The sequence below is a fragment of the Narcine bancroftii genome, chromosome 4, assembly GCF_036971445.1.
Source record: "Narcine bancroftii isolate sNarBan1 chromosome 4, sNarBan1.hap1, whole genome shotgun sequence".
Classification (NCBI taxonomy): Eukaryota; Metazoa; Chordata; class Chondrichthyes; order Torpediniformes; family Narcinidae; genus Narcine; species Narcine bancroftii.
In genome coordinates, this window is record NC_091472.1 from 103,783,438 (window position 1) to 103,807,828 (window position 24,391).

Genomic DNA, 24,391 nt, shown 5'->3' on the forward strand with positions numbered 1-24,391 from the left:
CAATTCTAAATTAGGAAAACAACAAAGAAGCAAGATAAAACATTCCTTGTTTGCATAATTTGCATTCCAGCACACAGTATTTTTGATCCATTACTATCAAGAAGGATATACAGGAGCATCAAAATCAGGACTGTCAGTCTGGGAAATAGCTTCTTCCCACAGGCTGTCAGATTGATGAAAGGTATCCCGTAACCGAGTAAATAATTCAAAAATATTTATATATTTATTTTAAAATTATATTTTTATCTCTATATGTGATTATCATCTGCTGTGTATTTGTAAGCCTGTGTGTGTGCACTGTGGTCCAGAGAAAGCCTGTTTCGTCTGGTCGTATATGTACAATCAGATGATAATGAACTTGAATTTGATTCCAGTGCTGTATCACAATTTCATTGGATGTTCCACCCCACAATTGACCAAGCAGCTGCTTGGTTTTCAGCTGGGTATCCAGATTTTCCCAAAGAATAATCACATTGGATGCATCAGGCCATACTGCTGCCCTTGACCTTAATACAAGTGGCACTCAAAAGATCTTTCTTTTTTTAAATATTTTTTATTTAATATGTCACAATATAACTAATCTCTAAAATTTACACAAACTTTGTATGTATAAATAGTGAATTTTTTCATTTCCTCCCCAACCCCCTCCCTTCCACCCCCCTCCCCCCAATAACTATAGAAAGAGAAAACAGAACCGAAAGAAAAGAGAAAATAAAAAAACAAGAAGAGGGAGCAGGTCATTTAAATATTCTGTGATCCACTTTTTCCCTTACGTATACTATTTCTGTTAAGAGTTAAGAGCTGGAGGCCCGAGGTTGCAGTTATTATTAAATTTTATATATGGGTCCCAAATTTGTTCATATTGTGCATAATTGTCTCTTGAACTATAAGTGATTTTCTCTAATGGAATACATTTGTTCATTTCTGTGAGCCACCATTGTATTTTCAGGGGTGTTTCCATTTTCCAAGTTATCATTATGCATTTTTTAGCTGGTGCTAATGCAATCTTGATAAATTGTTTTTGGAATCTGTTTAAATTTAATTTTAACTCTGTTTTTTATATTGCTTAACAGAAAACTTTTTGGGTCTTTTGGTATCTTGTTTTTTGTAATTTGTTCTAGTATTGAAATTTGAATAACTTTCAACATCTCTGTTTTGGTGTTAATGCAGAGGTGTTGACCAATAAGATATTCATTACTGAGACAGGGAATTCTTTTTTTTTGTTGCACTCTTTGCCAAATAGCTTTGGTTTTGGTAGTGGGATTAGATTATTTTTTAAAAATATAAAATATTACTATATTTTGTTTAAGAATACAGGGTACCATGGATGAAACAGTATGATCTGAGTGTAGTGCACTCTGTACTTTCCTATTTTTTAATATGTATGCTTATGTACTCTGTATTTTTTTGATGTGGAATTCCAATTTCAATAAAAATATTGAAAAAGAAAAAAAAACTTATACAGGTAAACAAATAATGAAATGTGAACAAACTATCTGCAATACTGAGTTTTGTTGCTGAGGGGTCTGATAGTGCGATAGTGATGGGGTAGCAGCTATTCCTGAACCTAGTGGTGTGATCCTTGTGGCACCTCTACCTCTTTGCTGATGGTAGTAGTGAGAACAGAGCGTGTGCTGGGTACTGTGGATCTTTGATGATTGTTGCTTCACTCCAACAGCAGCGTTCCCTGAAGATGTTTTTAATTGTGGGGATGGTTTTGCTTGTGATGTCCTGGGCTGCGTCCTCCAACACTTGCAGGGCTTTACACTCTGGGGTATTGGTATCCCCATGCCAGACCATGATGCAGCCGGTCAGCACATTTTCCACCACACCTCTATAGAAATTTGCCAGGGTTTCCGATGTCACACCAAACCTCCACAAACTCCTGAGGAAGCAGAGACATTGATATGCTATCTCAACGATGCCATTAGTGTATTAAGTCCAGGAAAGATCCTCCAAGATAGCGATTCCCAAAAAATTAAATTTGCTTATCCTCTCCACCTCTGATACCCCAAAGATCATTGGATTGTACACCTCTGGTTTTCCTTCCTGAAGTCAACAATCAGCTCCTTGGTTTTGGTGAAATTGAGTGTAAGGTTATTGTTGGTGCACCGTTCAGCCAAGTTTTCAATCTCCCTCCTGTATGCAGACGCATCACTCTTTTTTAAACAACCCACTACGGTGGTATCGTCAGTGAATTTGTAAATGGTGTTGTTGTCGTACTGAGCCACACAGTAATGGGTGTAAAGTGAGTAGAGCAAGTGGCTAAGAATGCAGCCCTGTACTGATGGAGATTGTGGAGGAGAAGTTCTTATCAAATCTCATTGATTATGGTCTGTAGGTGAGGAAATCCAGGATCCAATTATGCAGTGGGGTGTTAACTCCCAAGTCTTGGAGTTTGCTGATCAATTTTGAGGGGATGATGGTAATGAATGCTGAACTCTAGTTGATAAAGAGTATCTTTGCTATCCAGGTGTTCAAGGTATCTGTGTAGATCCATTGAGATTGCATCCGCCGTAGACCTTTTGCTACAGTAGGCATATTGGAAGGGATCCATGTCATCATTCAGACAGGAGCTGATACGTTTTAACAACAGCCTTTCAAAAAAAAATTTCATCACTGTTGATGTGAGTCCCAGTGGTTGACGGTCTTCTTGGACACTCGTACGATTGACTCCTGCTTGATCCTGCCAGAGTGAGATGTTGAAGATATCCCTGAATATATTGACATGTTGGTCAGCACAGGTTTTTAATACTTGGCTGGGTACTCTGTCCAGTCCAGATACTTTCCTGAAGGAAGCCTGCATGTCATCCTCAGTTGGGGTCAAGAGTGGATTATCTTGTTCTTGTGGTAGAAGACATTGAGTTCATCTGGGAGTGAAGCTTTGCCATCTCCTACTGCACAGGATTTGGTTATGTCATTTTGGCCGCCATAGCTGTCAATCAGCTTGCTATATCAATCTTTAATTTCATAATATAATTTGACACAAAACTCCTGCTTTTGAAATACTCTGACAAAAATAACCTTTTCCCACGAAAAAAGAAAATGATTTAAAGAAATATTTGTGGCATAATAAATGCTGGAGGATTTATTTATCTACAGTTAACTATGAATTTGTCTTGTGTGTTATTGCATACCTCACGGTAAAGGTTATATTAAGCCTAAATCCATCTCAAAACTTGAAGCTTGCATAGATATTCAGGCCTATCATACTCTGAAAGATATATCCAAATTAAGGTTAAAATCCCCCCCCATGAATATATTTTCTTGTGTATCTACAATCTTCAAAAAAAATCCTGCATAAACTTTTGATCCTCCTCATTAGGTGCATATATATTGATCAAATTCCAGAATTCTGAATATATCTGACACTTTATCATTACATACCTCCCTGCTGGATCTATTATTTCCTCCTCTATTTTGATTGGTACATTTTTATTAATTTAGCTACACCTCTAGCTTTTGAATTAGGTGATGCTGCCACTACGTGTCCTACCCAGTCTCTCTTTAATTTGTTATGTTCCACTTGCGCTTCCTGCACAAATGCTATATCTATTTTTTCTTTTTTCAGTAAATTGAATAGCCTCTTCCTTTTAATTTGGTTATGTATTCCATTAATGTTTATAATCATATAGTTCAACGTGGCCATCTCATATCTTGTTTACACCTCATTTCCGCTTCCTCAACACACCCACCACCCACCTTTTCCCCATTTTCATCTGTTTTCCCTTTTTAAACTTAACGTATGACAACACATTTAAAACATAAAATACTCCAACAACTCCCACATCCAATATTACCTTAACCCCAAATGCCCCCTCCCCCTCTTCGAGTTGCCCCTTATCCCTTGCCGGGCAACCACTACTCCCCTTTCCATTTGGATTGCGATCCTGTTCACAAGCGTCAACTGATTTCCCAGTGACGGTTATTCTCTCCCCCCAACCCCCCCCCCCAAAAAAAAACTTTTTTTTTTTTTTTTTTACACACATATAACAAAATATGCACACTTTGTTTGGCTCAGAGAGCCATTTTTGCAGTCCACCGGTCAGGGGGTCGCGACTCCGCAGGGCCAGCACCAACCTCAAAGAACGGGCGTTCTTCGGCACCACGGCTCCCTGTTCCTTCGTGCAGGTAAGGCCTTCTTCTTTCTTTTTCGGTGACTTTTTCTTTTTTCCCCGTTTTTACTTTTTTCTTCTTGGGTCCATCTTTCTCTTCTCTGTATCTTTTATTTCTTATATTTTATATTTGTTGAACTTTGTCTTTTCTTGACTTTTTTTCTGGAGAAGGCTGGTTTTACCCTACTGGCCACTACTCCTCCCCTGATTTTATTTCCTGATGTACTTTCAAACACATAGTCAGCACTTACAAATAGGGTGACATCAGTCTGAATCATCAAAGGGTTAAAATGCCAGACCCATATATTATTCTCTGCAAAATTCAGGGGAAACTGAGACCGGGACTGCAATGGAACATTTAATTCCCCCCCCCCCCACCAGAATCAATTAAATACTTTAACCATCTCAAATGCTGCTTGAACTCTGATGGATTTCCTCAGTCAGTTGTTTGAGCCCAATGAAATGCATATGTTTCAGTTAAATTTGAAGCCAAGCTAAAAAATAATTGAAAATACTTCATTTAGGTCTCCTAAAGATATTTTGCAAATATCTATCTACCTGTATCCACTTAGGAAATCACCAAGAGCTTTCTTGCTAGCATCATTGCGAAACTCAAAAGTGGATGCATTTGGAGCCAGTTTCTACTTCTGCACTAACATTCAGGATTTTACTCTCTACCACCCGACTTCTTTCTTAAGATTAAATATCCATAATTTCTCACCAGTATTTTTATTTATGATTTTTTTTCTACATCAGGGCCTAAATACTATCACTTGTCACTCTAATTACACGAGCAAAATATCTTGATGAGCCATTGTTTGCATGGAAGCAATTGACTGAATAGTCTCTTTCAGTGTAATATATTTCTACAATTCTGTGGACCTATTTATATGTACATTGAATATCTGAGCAGTTATTGCCATTTTTAAAGCAGTACCATTCTCTTTGTAGTAATGAATACCATTGAAAAGAGGGTTGGTGCGAGAACACAGCCTTGCTTCACGCCATTGTTAATGGAGAAGGGTTCAGAGAGCTCATTGCTGTATCTGACCCGACCTTGTTGGTTTTCGTGCAGTTGGATAATCATGTTGAGGAACTTTGGGGGACATCCGATGCGCTCTAGTATTTGCCAAAGCCCTTTCCTCTTTTCAATCTTCTTCAGCATGATGCTGAACCAAGCCATGAAAGACCCCAACAATGAAGACGCTGTTTACATCCGGTACCGCACGGATGGCAGTCTCTTCAATCTGAGGCGCCTGCAAGCTCACACCAAGACACAAGAGAAACTTGTCCGTGAACTACTCTTTGCAGATGATGCCGCTTTAGTTGCCCATTCAGAGCCAGCTCTTCAGCGCTTGACGTCCTGCTTTGCGGAAACTGCCAAAATGTTTGGCCTGGAAGTCAGCCTGAAGAAAACTGAGGTCCTCCATCAGCCAGCTCCCCACCATGACTACCAGCCCCCCCACATCTCCATCGGGCACACAAAACTCAAAACGGTCAACCAGTTTACCTATCTCGGCTGCACCATTTCATCAGATGCAAGGATCGACAATGAGATAGACAACAGACTCGCCAAGGCAAATAGCGCCTTTGGAAGACTACACAAAAGAGTCTGGAAAAACAACCAACTGAAAAACCTCACAAAGATAAGCGTATACAGAGCCGTTGTCATACCCACACTCCTGTTCGGCTCCGAATCATGGGTCCTCTACCGGCACCACCTACGGCTCCTAGAACGCTTCCACCAGCGTTGTCTCCGCTCCATCCTCAACATCCATTGGAGCGCTCACACCCCTAACGTCGAGGTACTCGAGATGGCAGAGGTCGACAGCATCGAGTCCACGCTGCTGAAGATCCAGCTGCGCTGGATGGGTCACGTCTCCAGAATGGAGGACCATCGCCTTCCCAAGATCGTATTATATGGCGAGCTCTCCACTGGCCACCGTGACAGAGGTGCACCAAAGAAAAGGTACAAGGACTGCCTAAAGAAATCTCTTGGTGCCTGCCACATTGACCACCGCCAGTGGGCTGATAACGCCTCAAACCGTGCATCTTGGCGCCTCACAGTTTGGCGGGCAGCAGCCTCCTTTGAAGAAGACCGCAGAGCCCACCTCACTGACAAAAGGCAAAGGAGGAAAAACCCAACACCCAACCCCAACCAACCAATTTTCCCTTGCAACCGCTGCAATCGTGTCTGCCTGTCCCGCATCGGACTGGTCAGCCACAAACGAGCCTGCAGCTGACGTGGACTTTTTACCCCCTCCATAAATCTTCGTCCGCGAAGCCAAGCCAAAGAAAGAAGAATGAATACCATACAGAGGAAGACTCCATCTTGTGGCTTAACTAAGAATTGATGACAAACTTCCATGTATAGAAAAGTTACAATGTAAACTCAGATGAAAAATCAAATGACTTATATTATAGTGTTTTACGGATCATATGGCAGACCAAATGTTAAAGTGCAGTCTGAAGAATATGAAAGCCTAAAGTAATTTGTTTACCTGTACATTTGCGATTCCTGGCAGATTGGTCCTTGATGGCTGTTTGGTCCGAGGTCCCTTGAGTGGCCTTTTGGCTGATATATCTTTCTGTTTCAGAGCCACTTTACTTTTGCCTGTTGCAGTAGAATAAACCCGTCTATTTTTGCTTGCAAACCATGTAGAGTACAAAAATTGATGATGTGCCACTTGTGCAGAAATGACCTCTTTTCTTATTTTGTGGCATATTACTGAATAATAATCTGGTGATGGTCTGGCTTTGTTTTTCAATGGGCTGCACACCGAATCTGTCAGATAGTTCCCAAAATGTTTGATCCTTCGATGCTGAACATAGCCAAAAGGGGAATTCAAACTGCAAATTCTTCTTATGAAGGATTGAGATTGTTTCAAGGGTTTAACTAACTTTACAGCCATTGTTGATGGATGAGCAATCTGAAAATAGAAGAACAATTATTTTGATAATTTCCATTCATCACATTAGACCTCTTTCATCACATACTTGTTAATCACTTCAAAATGCTCGTGAGCCAGAAGGGCCTTTTCCGTGCAGTATCTCAAAATTAAAATTAAAATTGAGTAGTTTTTTTTCTTCAAGTTAGGAGACAAATTCCACAGTGAACTGACAGTTTTGTAATTGACACAAATCAATACATTCCTTCAAATAGCAGAGAACAAAGTAATCACAAGATCTGATCTTAAAAAAAACCCTGAATTGCTTTGTTTATATTTTTATTTGATTAAAAAAAAAATTGGATTTGGATTTTTTTTGCAGTCATTAAAAAGGAAAATTCTGTTGTTTAAATGTTTTAAATTTAAAGTTAAAATTTTAAAATGATGGTAACATGCTGTTTCAGCCCTTGAACCAATGATGGCCAATTACACCCAATTGACTTAAACCCCATGTATGTTTCAAATGGTGGGACAAAACCAGAGCTCCAGGGAAAACCCATGCAGACAGATATAGATAGCGCAGGATTCGAACAACAGTCAAGATTGCTGGCACTGTAAAGGCATTGCGCTAGCCACTATGCCAACCATGCAGCCCTGAAATGTCTTGAATAAAATCTTTATTCTCAATGGGTCTACATTATAATCAAGAAATCTAAACTTCAATGGCTACTTCATGAAATCCCAGAATTTCATCATTTCATCCTTTTCTCACATTTTTCTCATTCATCATAAAAAAAATCATTACTACAACTTCTGCCACATCCAATTTTAAAGCATCTTTACAACTTTTCAACACACAAAACTCAAGTACTTGCAAAAAGTAAAATTCAGAGTTATAAAGGAAGGGAATAGGATAGATAAATCAGACAAAAAAGTGTAGTTTGGAACTACAGTAGTTTCACAAGAAACTGAAAAATAGAAAATACTGATGAACTTTATTGACCTGAAATGTTAATTCTGTTCCTTTATATTGTTTCTTCTATTATAATTTTCCATTATATCTATCTTCTGAGCTAACAGCTCTTGTGTCTCTTTAACTTTTTTATCAGATTCTTCTAATTTCTTTTTTAAGTCATCTACTTCCATTTCTACGGCTGTTTCTCGTTCTTCCACTTTGTCCACTCTTTTTCATATATCTGTCATGATCATCTCTAATCTATTCACTTTTTATTCTGCACTTTTTATTCTTCTTTTTATTTCACTGAATTCTTGTGACTGCCATTCTTTTATTGATTCCATATATTCTTTAAAAAAATATATATCCATGTACTTGCCCTTCCCTTCTTCTTCCATTTCTCTGTGTTCTTCCTCTTCTTCTTCTGAGTCCACTCCAGGATCTGTGTCCTTTACCTCTGTCTCTTCTGGTTTTCTTGTTGGGTTGTTTGTTTTATTTTGTTGGGTATTTTTGGTCTTCTTATTTTTATTAGAAGTGTCTTGGTGTTGGTCTTCTTCCTCTGAGTTGGTCATCTGTTGTTTCTTTGATTTCTTATTTTTACTCTCTTCTTTCTTGCTCTCGTTATTTTCTATGTTTTCCTCTTGCTGTTGTGTTGTAGTTGTCTGTTTCAGCTGTGGAGATCTACTCCTCAGCTGGTCCCCCCTCCCGTCAGTATTATTTTTGTCTTACGCATGCGCGGTTGCGCACTTTTGTTTGGCTCCGTGAGCCATTTTTGTAGTCCCAAGTTCAGGGCTTCGACTGACCTCAGGGAACGGGCTTCTCTCTCCACGGCGGGCCTCCTCGTACAGGTAAGGCCTTCACCTTCTTCTTCCGACGTCTTTCCTTCTTTTCTTCCCGTTGTTTTTGGTTTTTCTTTCTTCGCTGCCATTTTCTCCACATTTTTACTTTCACTTTGTTTTGGTTTTTATGTTTGTGCCTTTGCTTTTTCTCTATCTTTTTTTTACTTTTCTGGAGAGGGCTGGAGTTCCCCTACCGGCCACTACTCCATCACGTGACTCCTCTAATTCTGTTCCTTTAGGACAAATAATGCCTAACCAGGGTTTACAGCATTTTCTGGCTTTATTTAAGATTTTCAGCATCAACCATATTTTATTTTTGGATCAGTAGAAATTGGTACTAGTTAAACCTAAAGACTGTAGTAGTTACTTAATTTTTTCATTGAAAGCATTTTAATAAAATATTACAAAGCATGGCAATTTGTGCATACCAGAAAGACATAATTTCATTCTATGTGACTGATATTTATTGGAACTAAATGTCTTCTGTTACTTGGTAAGGTCACTGGAAGGAGCATCAGAATAAATATAAATACAGAGAAGGAAATCCGCCTCTTGGCAGGAGGCTGCTGAAGGGTGCGGGGAGACGGGTGGCAGTCACGCTGGAGGCGGGGAAAAAAAAAAGAATAATAAATATTCATATTTATTGTCAGAAGAAATCAATTCTGGCATTCATTTTAATTCTGCCTCATTACCTGACTGGTACAAAGGCTGCAGCAATGCAATTGATAATGGGATAGATCACCCTGTCTCATTAACTGAATGGAAAGGGGAAAATTAATGTTATATTCTCATTTTTAGGTGATCATGTTTTTATAAACTTTAACAATGGAGAGTGAGATTCCAAAAATAATAACTTTTAAACACTGTAATCTAAAATAAAGTTCAGTAACAAACACTAAAAACAAGTTTATTTGTGATTAAAATAAAGATGAAATAATTTCAATTTTGTGCTTGGAATGAATTAAGCGAAGGAGAAAAGTTGCTTATGGAGAGAAAATAAAAGACGGTGATTTATTGGAACACCTGCACCAATAAGAGGCATTTCAGTTATATCTTTATTTCCTAAGGATAGCAGAAACCAGTTGAGTTCCTTCAGCATTTTGGTGTGTTTTTATTACAATCACAGTGTTTGCAGACTTTCGTGTTTCACGGAATAAGTTGGTCCACTGGGATAAATTCTAATAAACAATGCTGGGATAAAAGTCAGATTGAATTGAATAATAAAGGCAGTTGATAGGCCTTTAATATTGGCAGCATTCAAAAACACTTACATTTGTGTCTGAAGAAACATTCTGTTGTAATCTAAGAGTGAAGTAGTGAATAATGTTACAACAAAACAACAGCAATTGCATTAGTGATCGACACCACATCAGAGGTCATTGGAATTTTCTTTGGCAATAAAGAAGATTTGGAACTAAAGATACCAGGTTATTTAAATTATACAATATTTGGCTACGATGTAACATAAGAGTTTTGATAATAAAGGATGTGATAAAGGTTGAACTAAGGAAACATCTTAACACAAAAAACCAAAATGTAAGAGGTGCAGCTAAGAAATAACAAAGTCAGTAATTCTAGTGGAACTAATTTGTAGGCCCTGATAGAAGGGATATAAAACAGAAGACAATGATCATGGAGTAACTTTCATTTTCAAATCAGTGAGTAAAGCAAAGCAAATATGCCAATAAACCATCTACTGAACAGGCCAATTCATAATATGCAATGAGCAAGGGTTAAATATTAATTCCGTGGGTAAACATACTTTGGGGGAAAAGTGCTAATAATATTTTGAAAGTGATATGTTTAAGTACAAAACTAGAATCTTAAATTTGAAGATGCTTCTCAGAGATTACAGGGAAGAGTTAGCAAAAGTAAAAATAGAAAATTAAAGGAAATAACGACGCATGCAATAAATCACATTTTAAAAAGTTAGTAATTCTCAATAAGAATATATTATTATATGAAAATCACTGGAGAACTTCATGCGACTAAAGGTCAAAAAATCGACTCAGCTATACTACCATTTTAACGAGACTACATATTTTGTAGATGGATTGGTTTTGATGCTCCAGAATTCTCTTGATCTTGAATAGCTATCTAGAACTACAGAAAGCAGAAAATAGGGAATCATAAGCTGATTGCAAGCAGTAGGGGAAACTCAATAAAAATATTTTAAAAAGAAAATAATCTACTTGAAATACGTTAACACTCATTAAAAAAACATTTGATTTGGTTTGATGAAAGCAAAACTGTGTTTGGCATATCTACAGGTATGAAATCTGTGATCCAAAATTCTAAAAACTGAACATTTTTTCCACAGATGTCGTCTGCACATCAAAGCTCACATGAGGCACCAAACATGACCCACACTCAACTCATGCTTGAATATCCCGTTCAATCTGTGTCATTGATAGTGAAACCCTAATTAGTGGAGTCTAGCACCTCTGATTTACCGTATATGAATGCCTGATTCATCGTAGACAGCCCAATGCCCAATGTTCCCCACCCCGCCCAGCACCACTGCCATTTCCCAGCACCCTCCAGAGCAAAAGTAATAATTTCAGATCTTGATCGTGGTGTGTCTATGCGGCATCTTACTGAAGATTATGATGCAGCTAAACTTTAAATCAATGAATTTGCTGAGATGTTATCTGATCAAAACCTTAGTCCAAAGCAAATTTACAGTGCTCATGAAACAGCTCTCTACTGGCGCTACGTCTCTAGAAAAACATTAACAACGGCAGATGAAAGAGGACAACACTCCCCTCACCCTGTCCAGCACCACCACTAACACACTCCCCCCTGTCCAGAGACCCTTCTAGTTGGAGTATGTCTTTGTTTTGTGTGAATCTGAAATCAACACAATTACTTAACGTACCACCATTACTATTATTCTATTTTTTTGGAAAATTTTATTTAAAGATTTTATAAAACATTAAACATAACAAAAAAAACCAACAATTAAAAAAAAAACCCTTTACTTTCCCCCCCCCCCTCCCATTTCCCATCTAAACTATCCCATCCCATTCGCCTCCCCTCGGAGCTGTAAAAAAAAGATTATTTCCGGGTATTCAATATTAACTGTTTGGTGTGCCAACTCTGTACACATGATTTTCTTAACATCTATAGCCCTATGATCTAAATATAAACTCCACATCTTAACAAAAAAATAATTATTTTGTAGGTTATAAGTTATTTTTTCCAGATATAAACACGATTGTAATTCATTATGCCATCTTTGTATATTCAACTCCACATCATTTTTCCACGTAATGGCTATACAATTTCTTGCTACGGCTAACCCTAATCGTATAAATGCTAATTGTGGTTTGTCCATCCACAACCCTAACATTAATGTATTCATATAACTCAATAAATACATCATCGGATCCAATTGCAAATCCACCTTAAATAAATCTCTCAAAAATTTTAACATTTTCCCAAAAAGGTTTAACTTTTCCACATACCCAAAGAGAATGCAAAATGTACCATCTGTTCCCCACATCTAAAACACAAGTCTGATGAAGTAAAACCATATTTCTTCATCTTTTCAGGTGTTAAATACAATTGATATATAAAATTATAATTAACCATACTAAATCTCACATTGAGTAATTTCACAATACTGTCAACACACTTGTTTTTAGACAAAGTAATATCCAAATCCTTCTTCCACTTCTCCTTCATTTTATATACATCAATTTTATCCATTTTTTCTTGCAACAGCATATACATTTTCAAAATAAACCCCTTAATTTTCTTTATCAGCAATTAACATCTCAAATTTCGGTTGACCTGGTAATACCAATTTTTGTCCAAAATTTGTTTGAAATAAATCTTGAACTTGATAATAACTATATAAATCTTGATATTCTTTGTTCACTATAACTCCTAAATATTTAATTTTGTTAGACCATCTAAATTTAGTAATTTGTCTATAGTCTGTATAATCTTCATCTGATATAGGTAATATCTCACTTTTATCCCAATTAACTTTATAACCTGAAAGCATACCATATCAATTTAACAAATTTTGTAATGGTTCTAAAGAGTCTTTGGTATATGACAAATATATCAACACATCATCTGCAAACAAATTAATTTTGGTAAAAAATTAGCTAATCTATTAGCTAATACCTTTGCCACAATTTTATAATCCACATTTAATAAAGATATTGGTCTATATGAAGCCACTTTTAAAGGATCCATATTCTTCTTTGGAATAACTGTTATCAATGCCCTTGAAAAAGACTCCGGGAATGAAACTGCTTCTGTTGTATGTTTCAATACTTCTGTATATACAGGAAACAACAAATCATTAAATTCTTTATAAAACTCCGTTGTAAATTCGACATCTCCGGGAGATATCCCACCAGGCATAGATTGCAGTGCTTCTTTAAGTTCCAAATCAGTACATGAACTATCTAAATCCTTAATATCCATCTCCAGAGGAATCTGAGGGAAGGTCAACCGTCACAAAAGATGCCGCCGACGCAATTGTCCTGGCGGTGGGCCAGGACGTCTGTGGGCGCGATGAGACCTGCGTGGCTGAGGGTGGTGAGCTCCGCGGGGCCGCGTCGGGGCACGAGCGGGAGAACGCAATCTGCAGCGTGTTGATGCGCAGCAATGTGCCAACTGACGTTCGTGACCGTGCGACGGGCCCTTCGGGTATGCGCGCGACCTCGTGCTTCCACAAAGTCCTGGATTGCTTCCGAGCTGCGGGGGAACCCGTAGAAACGTCGTGCTGACGAGGTCGACCCAACGTGGACTGGAGTGCAAACTCACAGCAGGGCCGCCGGGGAGGAAGTTTTAGTACCGGAGGAAGAAGAAGAATGTAGAATATTTAGACGAAGATGATCAAGGATTGTCACTGATAGCAGTAGAAGCAATAGAAGGTAGGCCCAGAACTACAAAAATGGCTTCCCCTTTTAAATCAGTTACTTCACCTACTTTAACAAATCCTTAGCCTGGACCTGATGTGGTTACAACGTTTGAAGAGTTAACAAAGCAAAATGAAAATATTATAACTTATATGACTACTAGCTTTCATAATATAGATGTACAATTTACTGAGGTAAAAGAGAGAATGTCTGATATGTGTGGAGAAATTGCAGCTATGAAAGTGGATCTTAATAAGTGCAGTTGAAGAAGTACAAGAGAGATGTAAGAAGGTTGAAGATAGAATGGATTAGATTGAAGAATCAGTAACAGGATGGGACACTCAGAAGAACGTTTTTCTGCAAAAAATTTATTCATTGGAAAGTCAAAGTTGACAAAATAATGTAAAAATAGTTGGACTTCCAGAAGACATTGAAGGACAGGATCATATGAATTTTTTTTGTAAATGGATTCCAGAAATATTGGGGATAGAATCATTTCCAGAAGGATTAGAATTGGATAGAGCTCATCGAGTGTTAAGAAGAAAACCTTTTGCGGGGCAGCCTCCACGAGCAGTTTTAATTAGGATCGGGAGACAATTTTAAGTCTTGCCGTACAGAAAGCCTGTGTCGATCAGAATCCAATAATTGTTCAGGGTAGAAGGGTTTTCTTTTATGCTGATTTAAGTCAGGAGGTTATACAGAGACATAAGGAGTTTAATCAGATTAAGACAGTGCTGTGGAAGAAAGGCTATAAATCAGCATTTAGATATCCAGCAGTGTTGAAAGTGTTTTATGGGAAATACCAATATTATTTTTTGAGAAAGCTCAGGATGCATTGACCTCTGCTAATTCTTTGCCAGATAATAAAATGAGCCACAATTTGTCAATGAAACCTTTGGTAAACATTGTCAAGATTAAGAATGGAAATGGGACGAAGAAGCTGGAAACGGCACAACTGGTTGAAGTGCTGGAAGATACTCAAACAAAGATTGGACAATAAGATAATGGACGATATTTTTTGAAGGTCTGATCGGAGAGCGGTAGATGAACCTGCTGAATTCGAAATCATCTGCCGCTGGTGGTATTGACCACACCCGGTCAAACGAGGGGGGTACTGCTTTGCAGTTTTTTTTGGAGGGGGGGGTTTCTTTGTGTATTAATCTTAAGTTTTGTTTTTGTGTATTTTTAATTTTCTTTTTATAAGATTTAGGGTTTTTTTTTGAAGGAGCTGTAACTTAGTGTAAGGGTTGGCTGTATTGGGTGCCACTATAAAGAACAATGAATAATTTAAATTTTGCGACATTTAATGTTAAAAGGCTAAATCATCTAATAAAACGGAAACGTATATTGGATTATACTAATAAGATGAAGGTGGATATTACATTTTTACAAGAAACTCATTTGACAGAGAAAGAGCATTTGAAATTGAAGTGAGATTGGGTAGGCCATGTGATTGCATCCTCTTTTAATTCGAAAGCCAGAGGGGTTGCAATTTTGATAAATAAAAATGTACCTTTTGCTTTGGATTCCTTTTCTGCCAATGCTGGTAGAGCGTTGACGGTTAATTGTAAAATATTTTCAGAAACTTGGATGTTGATGAATATTTATGCACCAAATGAAGACAATGAAGGTAGAAATATGGAGAAGATTGAATCCAACTGAAAAAGATTTTTCTTTTTATTCTGCCTGACATAATTTGTTTCCTAGAATTGGTTTATTTTTGGTTTTGGCACAATTGCAGGGTAGATTTACTTCTGCTGAATATAAGAGTAGAATATTGTCTTGTGTGGGTCCTGAGGTGGTAGAAACTGCTTATCACTGGAGATTCAATGAAATGTTGTTTAAAAAAAAAACCTGACTTTGTTAAGTATAGAAGAGATTAAATTGTTTTCTATCTGCAAATGAATGAGGGTTCGGTACAGAGTAAATTTGTTTTTATGGGATGCTTTGAAAGCATATTTAAGAGGTCAGATTATTAGTTATACAGCAAGAGTGAAAAAACAGTATTTGTTAGAGTTTAAATTTGGAAAAAGAAATTGCAATGTTAGAGAAAAAATTTCAGAAGAATTCTACTGAAGACAATAAGATATAATTATCTAAATTAAAACTTTGCTATCATACTTTGCAAACTTATAAATATGAAAAAATGATTCAACGATAAAAGCAATGTTATTATGAATTAGGAGAGAGAGCGCACAAAGTTTTAGCTTTGCAGTTGAAAACTGAACAGGTATCAAGAATGATTAATGCAATTAGTAAAAATTCAGAGACTACATATAAACCACAGGAAATTAATGAGGAGTATTTTAAGTTTTACCAAAATTTATATACGTCTGAAGGTACTCAAGATATGGATCAGATTGAATCTTTTTTATCTAATTTAAATTTACCATTAGTATTATCTGAAAAATTCCAGATTCCAAAAAGTGTCTGGTCCCAAGGATTTCGGATAAAAGATTATGTAACTGTATTAAGATTTTTGCCAGGATTGATATGATGAAGATTCACCCTTTTGAATACCGAATGTATTTTTGAATCCACACGAGCTATATTTTGTTTTCAGGATATAGATGTGAAAGCAGCAAATATGGGTTATTTGAATTTTCAAAAACGTTCAATAAATTGTTCAACAAGATGTCATTAGACAAACTTAGGATTTGTGGGTTGGAGACTTGGTTCCCCCCCACCCCCCACAAATAAAGATGGATAAACAGGTCAGATCCACTGAGTCGGTATGGGTGGAAGTCAGAAATAGGAAAAGACCTATCACTGTGCTGGGAGCAGTCTATAGACCCCCAAATATTCCTCAGGACACCAAAGATCAGATAAGGAGGCAGATTTTGGAATGGTGCGGGAAATACAGGATTCTACATCACCTTTGTTGACCTCACCAAAGCCTTCGACACCGTGAGTAGGAAAGGGCTTTGGCAAATAGATCGTGTTCTATGGCGAGCTCTCCACTGGCCACCGAGACAGAGGTGCACCAAAGAAGAGGTACAAGGACTGCCTAAAGAAATCTCTTGGTGCCTGCCACATTGACCACCGCCAGTGGGCTGATCTCGCCTCAAACCGTGCATCTTGGCGCCTCACAGTTCGGCGGGCAGCAACCTCCTTTGAAGAAGACCGCAGAGCCCACCTCCCTGACAAAAGGCAAAGGAGGAAAAACCCAACACCCAACCCCAACCCACCAATTTTCCCCTGCAACCGCTGCAACCGTGTCTGCCTGTCCCGCATCAGACTTGTCAGCTACAAACGAGCCTGCAGCTGACGTGGACATTACCCCTCCATGAATCTTCGTCCGCGAAGCCAAGCCAAAAAAAGAATATTGACTGGCAATTCCTGACTGCAAGAGGGATAGATGAGGCTGAGTTTGTTAGGTGTGTTCAAGAAGGATTCCTGACACTGTATATAGATAGGCCAATGAGAGGAGAGGCCATATTGGATGTAGTTCTGGGTCAAGTGGCGGACTTCTTGGTGGGGGACCATTTTGGAGAGAGTGATCACAACTCCCTTAACTTCAACATAGCTATGGAAAAGGATAAAAACAGATAAGATGGGAAAATGCTTAACTAGGAAAGGGCTAGTTATGAAGGGATGAGACAGGAACTAGCAAGAGTAATTTGGAAACAGATGTTCAAGGGTAAAAGTACAGAAGTAATATGGAAGAAGTTTAGGGATCACTTGTGCTGGATTCAGGATAGGTTTGTCCTACTGGGATAAGAAAAAGACGGTAGGAAAAGGGAATCATGGCTGACGAAACAGGTGAGCTAACTAGTCAACGAAGAAGGAAGCATATATTAGATTTAGGAAGCAGGAAACAGGAAGGGCTCGTGACAATAGACAATAGGAGCTGGAGTAGGCCATTTGGCCCGTCGGGCCAGTACTGCCATTTTAGATCATGGCTGATCATTACCATCAGTACCCCTTTCCAGCCTTATCCCCATAACCCTTAACTCCGTTACCCACAAGAGTCTTATCTAACTCTCTTTTGAACATAGTCAGCGAATCCGCCTCTACCACCCTCTGTGGCAGAGCATTCCACAGATTCACACTTCTCTGGGTAAAAAAATGCTTTCTCATCTCCGTCCTAAAGGGCCTACCCTGTATTCTTAAACTATGCCCTCTAGTCCTCGTCTCCCCCATCATTGGGAACAAGTAATCAGACTTCACCTTGTCTATCCCCCTGATGATTTTATATACCTCAATCATGTCCCCCCTCATCCTTCTAAACTCCAATGGATACAAGTCCATTTTTTCTAGCCTTGCTGCATATGACAACCCTGCCATCCCTGGAACTAACCTTGTAAATCTGCGCTGCACACCCTCTATAGCTAGTATGTCCTTCCTCAAGTTTGGAGACCAGAACTGGACGCAATACTCCAGGTGGGGTCTCAAGAATATGGTAGTCAGGAAGGAGCTTAAGAAAGGACTTAGGAGGGGGGAGTCACGTGATGGAGTAGTGGCTGGTCGAGTGGAACCAGCCCTCTCCAGAGAAAAGAAAAAAAAGTTTGAAAAAACAGAGCTCAATAAACATAAAATACAGGAAGAGAAAGATAAAATTACAGAGAAGAGACAGAAGGTGGCACCCAAAAGAGAAAAAGTAAGAATAACAGAGAAAGGGGAAGAAGGAAAATCACTGGAGAAGAAAGAAGGCCTTACCTGCATGTCGAAGAAGAGAGTCACCATGGAGAGGAGCGGCCGATCTCCGATGTTGGTGAGTCCCCAGAGAAGCGGTGTCCTCCCGACCGACACCAATGTGTATATGTGCGTGAAGGGTTGCGCATGCGCAGTCCGCAAGTAAAAGAAAAAGTTAACGCCGGTGGGAGGGGGACTCAGCTGAGGAGCGGCCAGCTGAGAGACGCCCAGTATTGGGGCGTGCGGCTGGGGGAAGTAAGCAAGAAAGAAGAGTGGTGAGAAAGAGAATGAAGGGTTGGAAGAGGGTGAGCAGCAGGGGGATGACCTGCAGCAGGGAGCCCAGCAGCGGGTCGACCTGCAGCGGGAGGCCCAACAACAGATCAACCTGCAGCAGGAGGCCCAACAGCAGGAGACACAGCAGCTGGAGGCCCAGCAAGGATACAAAAGCAGCTCACCAGAGAAGGATGAAGGTACACAGATTCAGAGAAGAGAAGATGACACAGACATAGATACAGACACAGAAGAAGAGGAGGAAGACCAAGAATTCCAAAGGAAAGAAAAGGTAAAATAGAAGGACAAAATTTAGATAAAGCCTTTTTTGAAGAACAAATGAGGTCATTAAAAGAATGGCTATCATTAGAATTTAGTTCAATCAAAAGAAAAATGAAAAGAGCTGAAGACAGAATGCAAAGCTTACAGTTGGTCCTGTCTGAAATAGGGAAAAGAGTAGAAAATGGGGAGGAACGAGAAGCTGTTGTAGAAATGGAGATAAATGATTTAAGAGGGAAGTTGGAAGAGAGCGAAAAAAAAATTAAAGAGACACAAGATTCATTGTCACAAAAAATTAACATATGGAAAACTACAGTAGGCAAAACAACATAAAAATAGTGGGCCTGAAAGAAGGCAAAGAAGGGTCAGATAAGAAGGAATTTATGAAAGGATGGATCACGAAGGTGCTGGGAATGACAGATTCACATAAAGAAATGGAAATCGAAAGGGCACATAGAGCATTAGTACCGAAACCACCACCATATCAAAAACCGAGATCCATATTGGTAAAACTTCTAAGATATACGACAAGAGAAAACATACTGGAGCAGGCAAGAAAGAAGGTTAGAGAAGACAATAAGCCATTGGAATATAAGGGACAAAAAATATTTTTTTTACCTGGACATAAGCTTCGAACTTTTAAAGAAGAGGAAGGAATTTAACATGGAGAAAACAATCTTATAAATTTACATTAAGACATCCAGCAGTACTCAAAGTATTTATTCCTGTGGAACGGAATAGACTATTCTTGGACCCAAAGAAAGGCCAAGAATTTGCTGAACATTTGCAGGACAGGAGAAGCGAGGAGGAAGAGTGACAAGAAGGAAATATACATAAATATGTAAAAATATAAAGTAAAGATAATGTATATATAAAGATTTAAAGATGGATAAGGGGAAGAAGGGGGAAAAAGAGAGCTTTGTTATATGTATAGGAAAATAGCGTTCTCTGGGGGGGGGCCTGGGGGGGAGAATAATGGTCACTGCGAAATCTGTTGACACTCGCGAGTAAGTTCACAAAGCGAATGGAAAGGGTAGTTGTGGTTGTCGTCAAGGGACAAGGGGCAATCCAAGGAGGGGAGGTTCATTTGGGGTTAAAGGGTTATTGCTTGTGGGGATTGTTGGGGTATTTCATGTCTTAAGTGCATTGTCATATATTGAGATTAAAGAGGAAAACTTAAAAAACAGTCATGGAAAAAAAGGGGATGGAGATGGTGAAGAGGCAGAAAAGAAGTGAAAATATATACCCAAGTTTAAGTGTATCCCATTGGAAAAAAAACATCACATGTGGTTTGAGAGACAGAGTTACAGTGTTTGGAAGAACCTAGGAGTCATGCATGGAGCATAATGGAGAGGGTAGGCCTCGGACCACCACCACCTAAAATGATAAGAAGATAAACACGATCAGATTTAATGTGTATAAGTAGATGATGCGTCTTTTTTGTTTGAATTCCTTTTGTATAAAGATATTATTTTATTGTATTTTATATGTTCAATATTTACTGTTTTTGGAGGGGGGTGGGAAGGGGGAAGGGAGGGATGGGGGAAAAAAAAGAGAAAATGTCACTGTGAATATTTAAAGAGATGCATCTGTAAATATATTGGTTGATATGGTTCATAGTGCGATAAATAACGAATTACAAAAAAAAGGACAGGAGAGCTCAAAGGGGGCAAGAGAAGGCCTTAGCATGTAGGATTAAGGAGAACCTAAGTAGTTCTATGCAAATGTGAAGAACAGAAGAATGATGAGAATTAAGGTGGGGCCACTAAAGGATAAAGGAGACTACATGTGCGTGGAGGCAGAGGAGGTTGAGGAGGTTCTAAATTAATACTTTGCTTCAGTATTCACAAGAGAAAAGGACCTTGATCAGGGTGAGGTCGGAATAGAACTGGCTTGTGTGCTGGACAAAGTTAAGATTAAGGAAGAGGAAGTGTTGGATCTTAAAAACATTGACTGATGCAATATAACTCAGGTTGCTGTGGGAAGTGAGGGAGGAGAAAGCTGGAGCAGTGGCTATGATATATTTGAGTCCTCTTTGGCCGCAGGGGAGGTGCCGGAAGATTGGAGGATGGCAAATGTAGACCCCTTTTTCAAAAGAGGTAATAGGGAGAATCCTGGGAATTATAGACTGGCAAGTCTTACATCAGTGATGTGCACACTATAGGAGAGGATTCTTAAGGATAGGATCTATGAGCATTTGGAGAAGTACAGACTACTCAAGTAATAGTCAGGATGCCTTTGTGAAGGGAAGGTCATACCTCACAAGCCTAATTAAGTTTTTAGAGAAAGTTACAAAAGAAACTGATGTGGGTAGGGCGGTAGATGTGGTCTACATGGATTTTAGCAAGGCATTTGACAAGGTTCCCAGAGAGACTCATCCAGAAAGTCATGTGGCACAGGATCAGTGGAACCTTGGCTGTGTGGAAGTAGTAGTGGACAGAAAGTATTCTGCCTGGATGTCAGTAACTAGTGGATCTGTTCTGGAACCATTGCTCTTTGTGATTTTTATAAATGACCTGGATGAAGAGGCAGAAGGATGGGTCAGTAAGTTTGCAGATGACATGAAGGTTAAAGAGGTTGTGAATGGAGCTGAAGGTTGTAGAAGGTTACAAGAGGATATAGACAGGATGCAGCATTGGGCAGAAAAGTGGCAGATGGAGTTCAGTCTGGAAAGTCTGAGGTGATACATTTTGGAAGGACAAACCAGAAGTCCGAGTATGGGGTTAATGGTCGGTTACTTAGGAATGTGGATGAACAGAGGGACCTTGGAGTTCAAATCCACACATCCCTCAAGGTCGCCACACAAGTTGATAAGATATTTAAGAAGGCCTGTGGGTTGCTGGGCTTCATTAATAGGGGATGGAATTCAGATGAAAAGAGGTCATGTTGAAACTCTACAAATCTCTGGTAAGGCCACACTTTACTGAATATTGTGTCACCTCATTATAGGAAGGATGTGGAAGCTATGGAGAGGGTGCAGAGGAGATCTACCAGGATGTTGCCTGGTTTAAAAAACAAATCTTATGAGGCAAGGTTAACAGAGCTGGAACTTTTCTCTTTGGAGTGTAGAAGGATGAGAGGAGACTTGATAGAGATCTACAAGATTATGAGAGGCATAGATAGGGTGGACAGCCAGCACCTGTTTCCCTGGGCAGGAATAACAAACACCAGAGGACATATGTAAAAAGCTAAGGGAGGGAAGTTTAGTGGAGATATCAGGGATACATTTTTCTTTTTTACACAGAGAGTTGTGGGTGCCTGGAATGCCTTGCCAGGGATGGTGGTGGAGGCTGAAACAGGGGCATTTAAGAGATTCTTAGACAGGCACATGGATGAAAGAAAAATAGAGGGTTATGGGGTAGGGAGGGTTTAGTACCTTTTTTAAAGCAGAGTATGGGTCAACACAACATGGAGGCTGAAGGACCTGTATTGTGCTGTAGAGTTCTACGTTGTTCTATATGGGATACTACAGTTGCAGTACCTGGGCATCAGTTGTGTTCAACAACACATACTAAGTATATTATATACAAGTTTTTGGACTATATAAAAATAGTTGACAAACAAGCTGTGAAGAGACTTGAACAGGCAGAAAAATAATACAGCCCAGTAGAATGATTGGGCAAAGTGGAGGCTGATGTGGAGGGAGTGTGAATTTATTTATTTCCACAGGAAGACTAGTAATGCTGGATGGTTTTGTAAAGGCAAAAGATTAGAAAACACTGTACATCAATATAAAATTAACAATGAAGAAGAAAATGGTGCATTAGTTTTTTAAAATTATCAATAGTATAGTGTACAAATCCAAGAAAATCAAGCAGTTATCCGATTATTGGAAAAAAAAACCACACATAGAATTCCATGTACAGATCTGGACATCTTACCTTTGAAAGTATATACTTTACTCAGGGATTTCAATGAAAACTCTTAAAATTTATTCCTTTGCTGCAAGGGCAATTCCATGAGAAGAAATTAAGTTGAATGGTTCCAAATGATCTGAAATAGAGAATTAAAGATACATTCATTCCAATGGGTAGAACAGTAAGAAGACAATAAACAGTATATTAATAAGAGGCTAGAGTTCAAATATATGGAAGCCTGATGTGACTAAAGCAATGTTTGATGAGGTCACACCTGTAGTATTGTGGTTAGTTTTCTTCTCCATACTCAAAGAATATGCTTCAGACTCAGTGCAGTGCCGATTCATTCAAGTTGAAGAAGATTGCACTTTGAGGAGAATATGAGTGAGATTGGAATATGGAAGGTTTAAAAGCAATTTAATTGTTTCAGGCAAGATTCCAAAAGAGATTAATAGAGGAAAGAGTCTAGAATCAGGTGAGAGTGTTTCAGGATAAGGCAGCAGTCATTTGCGACTGGGATGAGGAGAAATTTCTTCACTCTAATAACTTGTTTCAGAATTATTACAATGTATAATCAAGGCTGAGATGGATCCATTTTAAGCATTATATAGGAATCAAGGGATACGAGGATTGTGCAGGCAAGTGGACTTTAAGTATGATTTTGAAAGGCACAGCAGACTTGATAAGTCATTTGACAAATTAAACATGGAACAGTACAGCACAAGTACAGCCCTTTGGCTCACATATCTGCACCAAACGTTGCGCCAAAATAAGCTTCCATATGATAAATAGCCCTCTATTCCCTGCATATTCACATTGATATTTTTTGTAATCTTATGCAAGTAGTTAGAAATTCACAGTATATCAATTAGATTTATGACAAATTTTGAATAGGGTAAAGATCATTAAGTGAACCACAATTATCATGGTTTGTATTCCTCCATGAAAAATAGTTTAAATTTCTTGTATTTATGTGCTACTGTTTAAGTACATGTTCAACTGTTGGAACAATGGTAGACTACAAATTGTCAGCTGTAATTAAACATTATTAAAAATTACATTTATATAGTGTCTTTTACAACCTCTGGGCACCCATCATGTACTTCTGATGTATGGAAAAATTAAATCAAACAATCCCACAAACAGAAATGAATGATTAGAATCAGCTAATCTTCATTTGGTCACATTAAGGTGAGTTGAATGCAGGGCCGGTGCTAGGAATTGCGGGGCCCAATTAGAAAATTGATAGTGGGGCCTCTACTCTACAAAAGTCGAAATTGATGTTTTATATTTCATGTAGTATGCCAGTCATCTCGAGATGGCAGAGGTCGACAGCATCGAGTCCACGCTGCTGAAGATCCAGCTGCGCTGGATGGGTCACGTCTCCAGAATGGAGGACCATCGCCTTCCCAAGATCCTGTTATATGGCGAGCTCTCCACTGGCCACCGTGACAGAGGTGCACCAAAGAAAAGGTACAAGGACTGCCTAAAGAAATCTCTTGGTGCCTGCCACATTGACCACCGCCAGTGGGCTGATAACGCCTCAAACCGTGCATCTTGGCGCCTCACAGTTTGGCGGGCAGCAACCTCCTTTGAAGAAGACCGCAGAGCCCACCTCACTGACAAAAGGCAAAGGAGGAAAAACCCAACACCCAACCCCAACCAACCAATTT

The 24,391-nt window shown here is 38.9% G+C and overlaps 2 protein-coding genes across 14 annotated transcripts in view; one reads left to right on the plus strand and one right to left on the minus strand.

The window, feature by feature from the left end:
- Positions 1-24,391, plus strand: part of armt1 (acidic residue methyltransferase 1) — a 167,068-nt gene that overhangs the window by 108,884 nt on the left and 33,793 nt on the right. For 4 of the 5 annotated variants that reach the window (XM_069932289.1, XM_069932291.1, XM_069932292.1 and 1 more), the window contains one exon: positions 4,022-4,131. The exons of the other annotated variant lie outside the window; for it this stretch is intronic. The gene's annotated coding sequence lies outside the window, so the exon portion shown is untranslated. The remainder of the gene's footprint in view (positions 1-4,021; positions 4,132-24,391) is intronic. 5 annotated transcript variants of the gene reach the window in all.
- The window catches only part of rmnd1 (required for meiotic nuclear division 1 homolog), a 115,955-nt gene that overhangs the window by 84,893 nt on the left and 6,671 nt on the right, over positions 1-24,391 (minus strand). For 5 of the 9 annotated variants that reach the window (XR_011355974.1, XR_011355973.1, XM_069932284.1 and 2 more), the window contains exons 1-2: positions 10,069-10,152; positions 6,617-7,045 (exon numbers count right to left, since the gene is read on the minus strand). Coding sequence is in view for 7 of the 9 variants with exons in the window: in XM_069932284.1 (XP_069788385.1) it covers positions 6,617-7,045; positions 10,069-10,149 (510 nt within the window). In the remaining 2 variants the exon portion in view is untranslated. Of the gene's footprint in view, positions 1-6,616; positions 7,046-10,068; positions 10,153-10,818; positions 10,901-12,934; positions 13,090-22,742; positions 22,855-24,391 lie in introns of those variants that run through there. The other 4 variants (XM_069932280.1, XM_069932282.1, XM_069932281.1 and 1 more) reach the window with 3 other exon arrangements.